Below are 7,700 nucleotides of genomic sequence, written 5' to 3' on the forward strand. Positions count from 1 at the left end.
AGCAACCACTGTGGGGAGGGACAGCAGAATCCACTGGGCATGTGAGAGGCAGGTGTTCTGCTCTCGCTGCAACAGCTCAGGGGCCCAGAGACAGCTCCCACAGCAGGGAGGGAGGAGGAGCGCGTCCTGTGGCAGGAGTAACAACTGGCTTCTGCCTGGGAAGTGGGCTGCCCCCTGGTGAGGCTGAAACCAAGCTGTCCCACGTAAAGGAAAGCTGGCTTCCCGAACAAACAACCAACGGCTATGCGTCACTGAGTTTTATGTTTCGGTAGTCTTCTTTGTTGTCTCTTGGACTGGATCTTGCCTGAAGCAGTAAACGATGGTAGAAGACTTCTATGTAGGCCAGTAGTTCTCCTCTTTGGGCCATGGGAACGTCGTCAGCGATACTGTAACAGCTTTCTACAGTGACAGATGGTCATTAGACGTTTGTGGGGGGACACTTCATAATGTAGAAAAGTATCAGATCACTGTGATGTACACCTGAGACTAATAGAATATTGTATGACTTCAATAAAAAAAAATACTTCAATAAAAATGGGGGTATAAGGCACCTTTTTCTGAATTACGAAAGGAATCAAATTTGACAAGACGTGTATTCGTTCAAGGACCTCAAGCAAGGCCTGGTGTTTCCTACTCTGGGAGATAGCTGAATTCAACAAGAGTCCGGCTCTTGTGAGCAGGGGAGTGGGGTGGAGGGGGATGTGTGGGGAGAGTCAGGCTGGGCACACTATCAGCCCCATCACCAGGCAGAAGGTGAAAGTGATACGGGATAAAAGGTAAAGGACTAGGGACCACACAGAGATACAAAGGAGAGTTTATTCCTAATGAGGAGAATCCATGTTTTTAGAGGACGTTTTAGGTGGGCCTCGAACATTTAGAGAAGGAATAAAAACTTGCCAGGCAAGGGCAAGGCACAGGCAAAGAGGTGAAGGAAGAAATCACACGTGAGTCAGGAAAGGATGAGTACTTTCTAACAGGAGGAAGAAGAAAATTGAGTTAACAAGTTTCCAGAATCTGGCTGGCCACCAGAAGTGCCTGGAGAGATTTAGTTGTTTCTTTGTTTCCTTTTGCTTTAAATAGAGTCTTAAGCTCCCCTGGCTTCCCTCCTCCAGAGCCTGGGCTGGGGGAGGAGAGCAATCAAAAGACTCCCAGTGCTTAAAGGTGTTTGAACTCAGGTCTGAAAACATGTAGAGACCTTTCTTTCCCCCCTGGACTTTTCTTCTGGAGGCAGACTATGTGCCAGCAGTGGAATATATCACTCATGTCAGTCTCTTAATTTAAAAGTCACTGTTTTGATTTTCATTCTCCTGCCTGTGGGTCAGGAGACCTTGTTGCTGAGAGCCCCGCCCTGCCCCATCAGCATTTGAGTTGTTCTTCCCCCATTTCCTTAGTGGAGCATTGAAAGGGTGTCGAGGCAGGCTTGCTGTGGTGGGAGGAGTGGGACAGTGCTGCAGTCAAGAATCTGTGGGTATGGGGCGCCTGGGTGGCTCAGTGGGGTAAAGCCTCTGCCTTCTGCTCAGGTCATGATCTCAGGGTTCTGGGATCGAGCCCCGCATCCAGCTGTCTGCTCAGCGGGGAGCCTGCTTCCTTCTCTCTCTCTGCCTGCCTCTCTGCCTGCTTGTGATTTCTGTCAAATAAATAAATAAAATCTTAAAAAAAAAAAAAAAAAGAATCTGTGGGTGTGTGTTCCTCCCCACCTCCCGGGCAAATGGGGTGTGGGGTTAGCAGAAGCTGAGCGAGGATCTGAGCAGGGCTTGGAGCCTTCTGGTTCTCCTCCATCTGCCTGGCTTATTCCTGGCCCATCTGCTCCCCTCCTCTCTACCAGCACACAGTGAAAAGGGGAGAAGTTTGGCTCCCCAGCAAGGCCCTGGATGTTCTCACACTGTGAGTTCCTCTTCTTCTCCTCCTCTGAGTTTTATGCAGAGCCATGGTAGACAGATCTGAGGAGGTGAGGGATGGTCCCTCTGATGTGAACATTTGAATAGGATAAATTTGGAGAAGACACTAGACTAAACAGCACAGATGAACCTGTGAAGGACCTGGTACTAAGGAAAGAAGTGGAAGGGCATCCTGCCGCATTCAAGGAATGAGCGGGGAAATAACCCGCTCCAGGTCTTCTTAGAGAAGGAACCGCCATCCTTTGCTGCTATAGCTGGACCCGGGAATCAGATTCCAAATTGAAATGATGGGAATATTTCTATTTCTGCTAACTGGCAACAGAACAGATCTGAAACATAAGACACGTATTTTCTAGAGTAGGTGAAACACAGCGTTCACCAGTGGAAAGTTCATCATATGGAAACCCCTTCTAGAAGAAGTAGAGACCACGGAGAAGTAGAGGTCACAGAACTGCTGTGGTTTCCAAGAAGCTGTGTGGTCCTGTGGAACTTTATCTGCATAGCAGACAAATGTGGACGTCAGCAGGCCTGGTCCGCAGAAATGGGTCCTTTCTGAGGACGGATTTAGACTCTTCAAAGAGTTGCAAGGCAGATGATCTCCACTCACTCCGGGTTTCTGGAAGGAGATCCTCACGGAGCTTGTGGAAACGCAGCCTGTGTGACACTGTGGATGTCTTATATCAGGTGTTTGTTTTGTTTTTAAGATTTTATTTATTTATTTGACAGACAGAGATCACAAGCAGGCAGAGAGAGAGAGAAGCAGGCTCGCCGCTGAGCAGAGAGCCCCATGCATGGCTTGATCCCAGGATCCCGAGATCATGACCTGAGCCGAAGGCAGAGGCTTAACCCACTGAGCCACCCAGGTACCCCTATCAGGTGTTATGTAAAACAAAATAACCTAGGCTTCAACTTTCTTGAATGTTGACTTGAATGGTAACTCCATGTTTCAGTATTTGAGGAACAACCACGCTAGTTTCCAAAATGGCTGCAACATTTCACATTCCCACCAGCAGCATGTGAGACTTCCAATTTCTCCATGTCCTCGCCAATACTTGTTATTGTCTTTTCAAATGAGTCATCCCACTAAGTGTGAAATAGTATCTCATTGTGGTTTTCATTTTCATTTTCCTAATGGTTAATGACATTGAGCATCTCTTCATGTGATATCAGCTATTGGTATATCCTTTGTGAAGAAACAGCTTTTCAAATTCTTGCCCATTTTAATTAGGTTTTTTTGTCTTTTGATGATTTGGTTATAAGAGTTATGCAATTGCTAATATACAATTTTTAAATATTTATTCCTGTTCTGTGGGTCATCTCTTCACTTTATCAGTGGTGTCCTTTGAAGCATAATTAATTTGAATGAAACTCAATTTATCTATGTTTTCTTTTGTTGTTCATGCTTTCAGCATCATGTCTAAGAAGCCATTACCTAAACCAAGATTACAGAAATTTCTACCTATGTTTTCTTCTAAGAGTTTTATAGTTTGGGCTCTTACATTTTGATCTATGGTCCATTTTGAGTAAATTTGTGTGTAAAATGTGTGGTAAGAATCCAAGTTCTTTCTTTTGCACATGGATCCAGTTGCCCCAGGACCATTTTGTTGAAAACATTATTCTTTCCCATCATAATCGCTTTTTTTTAATGGAAGCAGCTCTTTTTTCTGGAAGTTTTTTATAAGAACAAGTCAGATTAGGCTAGGACCTACCCTAATGACCTCAATCTTTACTTAATCATTTGCCAAGATCCTATTTCCAAATAAATCACATTCACATGTACTGGGGGTTAGAACTTCAACATCTTTTGCAGGAGACCATCAACCCCTAACAGTAAGTATGTATATTTTATATAAATATTGTTCCATTTTGTCCTCAAGGGATGTACTAAAGGAGACAGACAGTGAATGGGGGCAGTGAGTCTGCACTAAAGGAAATAGATTCTATACCAATCAGTCCTCCTTACAAGACAGGAACAGAAAATGGGGAAGACAGGCCTAAGACGGAACTGAGAAGGAAACTCCTTCCTTTCCCTGCACCTGGACTTGGGCCTAGACTCTGGGGAGTTAAGGCATGTTTGACGTGTTTCTGGTGTTAGAGAAAACCTGGATTCTTCCTTAAGGGGGAAGAATGTACTCTGAACAGAAATGCAGTCCTATGGAGGCCCCAGGAGGACAGATAAGGAACTGAGGGCTTTAAGAACAACGATAGCTAGTAGCCGAGTGTACGTTATTCTTTGTGAGGAAGCCCCTTGCCATCCCTAGCCTTCAGCAAAGGCTTATCAAACTCACAGATGGGTCTAATATCAGAAAAAGTCTATATTCATGCATGGACTACAGTGCTGAAAGGAGGCAGAGGAATGGTGGTGGACACTCTCCCCATGGGGTCTCCAAGAACCAAAACGTGCAGGTGACAATCTGCACTCACAATGGTTGTCACCTCGAGTGGCCCCGGTTGGCGCTGGAGCCACAGGAGAAGCCGGGGGACAGCTAGAAGCAGACTCCAAGTACAGCGTAGCTTCCGACATGCCCTAATTTGAACCAACTCCTAGCTAAGATACTCAAGCTACTGAAAAGCATTGCCGCTGATGGCTCAAATGACTGCAAGTAGTAATCATTTCAGAAACTGCTCTATATCATTGAAACCAGGTCTGAAAGATAGATTCACTAAAGAAAAAAAAAATAGACATTTTCAAGAAGCAAAGCTAACTCATTTTGTAATTGAGTTATCATGGTCTGAATGTCAGTATTTCGGGGTCCACCTTTTTTGAACTCTTCAAAGTGGATACAACTGAGACCAAGGACCACACTTGGAGAATCGCTGCAGGAGAGGAGTCTGTCCCAAATGCGTAGCATCCTGAGACTAAGGGGGTCACCGGTCCTGCACAAGACAGTCCAGCACTTCTTCAGACCAGCTCATGCATAGCCGCCTTCATCGTGGCTATCCACTAGTGCCTCCCTTTCTGGGGAGAGTCTGCTGTCTAGAAAATACAACTGACCCTCTACCTTGTATCTTCACTGCACTGACATCCAACAAATCCTATGGATGAGAACACTCTCTTGGCTTTTCCCGGGCAATGCGTTTGTCTACTTCTTCATTTCTCTGACCCTAATATTTACATATGTTATGAAAGCAATCAAGCAGGTGATAGCAACAAAAATCCATACCAAATACAATCTCAGTTATGAAATATTAGGGTTTTTTTCACATCAGGAAAATGAAAAGAGCATCTTCACCCCTTCTCTTTGACATTGTAGATGGAGGTTCTGGCCGGCACAGGAGACAGAAAAATAAAACAAAGTCTAAATATTGGCTGAAAATCACCCTGTCAAGCCATTTCAGTGGGGGTCCTGTAATGGTAGTGTCTTTAGCTCTCTTGCCTTGAGATGATCATACTCTCAGACACCATTCAAAACAGCTACAAGAACAACAACAACAATGGGCAGAAGTCCCAATACTCGGAGTGTCAATGACCATCGGTCCTCTTCTTTCTACGGCTGACCAGAACCTTCAAATCAGCCTCTCCTTCTCTAGTTTCAGGTTCTTCTCTTCATGGCCATAACCAGTTCCAGCCTGGGCAGGGGAGGACAGCGGATCAGAGTCCTGCTCAAACTGCTCTCACCTTCCTCCCCACGATGGCCTCCACTCCTCACCAGTTCCAGAGGGACTTGACATTCTGCAATGTCAACTGTGATGCTTCCGATTCCCTGCTACAGCCTCAGCTAGAACACTCTCGGACAGGTGAGTAACGGTCCACTCAGCGGAGAAGCCACTTCGCCACCCGCTTTCCTGTACTCCCTCCAGATGTTTGTTGTTGTAAACATTCTCACACAGGTCTCCTGGGGCACACGTGGAAAAGCTTCTCTTTGGGAAGACTGGTAGGAAGCAAGGACAAATTTTTCAAAGGAGTTTCATTAATAAAGACAGAACCAAACACAACATAAAAGAGATCTGGAATTTGCATGCCTTCTCCAACACTGGGTGTTTGGACTGGACTGACTTTAATACTCCATCCCTGTGTGCGGTTTTACGTGGGTCTGTGCATAGACTAAATAAAGCAGCAAGTAGGACTTGCCCCATTCCCTGTTTGACCAAATTCCTGGAGTGCGTGCTCACATGCATATTTGAGTGCGTGTTTGGAGGGTTTCCCTGACTCATCTAGGGTGCACTTCCTACCACATGTATGACCTTCCTTCCAGAAGGAAACTCACAGACGGGTTCAATGAGTGAGACGGAAACTCACTGAGGGTTCAATTCCCAGAAGTAAAAAAAGTGAAACTGAAGCCCCCTGGGACTTGTGGTCCCAATGCTGCGGTGGGGTACAGTGCTCTCTGGTGTCTGTAGTCACAGGCACACCAGGTGTGCTGGTGTGCACCTTTTGTCTTGTTAGATTGTGGCGGCGGTCCACATTCCAGGCATCAGTGTTTGGACCTGTGCATGACCTACACTTGGAAAGACTGAGGGCAGCTGGAGCAGGCCCAGAGGACCCTATTCTGGGAAGTACTGCTGGAAACCTGCAGAACTCTGGTCTCACTGGAGCATGCAATTCCCAAACCAGAGTTGACTTAACAGCTTGAAGCACCAGTTAGAGACAGAGAGAGGTCTTTGCTGAAGGACCTGTCCAGGTGACAAGTTAAGCCCAAGACCAGCTCGCTTTGTGTTAGGAGGCCTTGCTGCCAGCAGGTCCTCCAGGTTGGGGCAAACCAGAGATCAGGAAGAGCTGCTGAAAATGCAGGAAGGGAGACCAGTTACAGTCTCTCACAAGGAGATCCTCCTGGAGAAGATAAGCCTTGAACACACAGGTTGGGGACAGATGAGAGTCTACACTCAAGGGTTTTCCAGAAGCAAAATGCTGCCAGAGACGCTATTCATGGCTGGGCGGAACAAGGACCCGGTAGAGACACTGGTTCCTGCTGGAAAGACCCTTTACAAACACAAAGAATGTGAGAAGCATTCAACAAGAATTACCCCCTCCTTGTTCGACGTCCGCAGATTGACAGTGGAGGGAAGCCTTAGGAATGCCATGTGTGAAAAAGTAGATTTTGCTTGACACATGAGGATTCACGCTGGGGAGAAGCCCTGCAAATGCACAGAGTATGGGAAGGTCTTTAGCTGGAGGTCACACCTCACGCACCACCAGCATATCCACACTGGCAAGAAGCCCTCTAAGTGCAGTGAATGCAGAAAGACCGTCAACTATCACTCTGTTTTCACCCAGCCTAACGTGACCCACAATGGCGAAAAACCCTTTGGATGCGAAGAGTGTGGGAAAGCCTTTCACTGCAACTCTTCCTGAACGCGACACAAGGGGATTCACACTAGAGACAAGCCCTACACGTGCAGGGATTAGGCAAAGACCTTCCCCTTCTGATTTTATCTGACACCCTAAGACCCTCACAGCACAAAAGCCTCATGAGTGTAAAGAATGTGGGGAAGGTTTTCCTGACAGCTTCTCCCTCACTTCACACAGCAGGGGTCACACTGGAGAGAGGCCCTATGAGGGCAGGTAGCGTGGAAAGGCCTTTGCCTAACACTCTGCTTTGTCCAGCAAGGGACGATCCACACGAAAGGAAACGATGAGTGTAAATAGTGTGGGAAAGCCTTTGAAACAGCTTTTCTTTCCCTTGACCTTTGAGGAGTGGTGCTGGGGAGACACGCTCTGAACGCAGTGAGTAGAGGAAAGCCTTAAGATGCGGCGCCTGGGTGGCTCAGTGGGTTAAAGCCTCTGCCTTCGACTCAGGTCATGATCCCAGCATCCTGGGATCGAGCCCCGCATCTGGCTCTCTGCTCAGCAGGGAACCTGCT

The 7,700-nt window shown here is 46.8% G+C and overlaps 1 protein-coding gene across 1 annotated transcript; it reads left to right on the top strand.

Annotated features, from left to right (window-relative positions):
- Nucleotides 1-5,530: 5,530 nt before the first annotated feature.
- ZNF80 (zinc finger protein 80) lies at nt 5,531-7,405 on the top strand. Its single transcript, XM_046003675.1, is given in 4 exon segments — nt 5,531-5,636; nt 6,847-6,913; nt 6,915-7,259; nt 7,261-7,405. Coding segments are annotated over 4 exon segments (663 nt in total).
- The last annotated feature ends 295 nt before the right edge of the window (nt 7,406-7,700 follow it).

The sequence above is a fragment of the Meles meles genome, chromosome 4, assembly GCF_922984935.1.
Source record: "Meles meles chromosome 4, mMelMel3.1 paternal haplotype, whole genome shotgun sequence".
Taxonomy (NCBI): Eukaryota; Metazoa; Chordata; class Mammalia; order Carnivora; family Mustelidae; genus Meles; species Meles meles.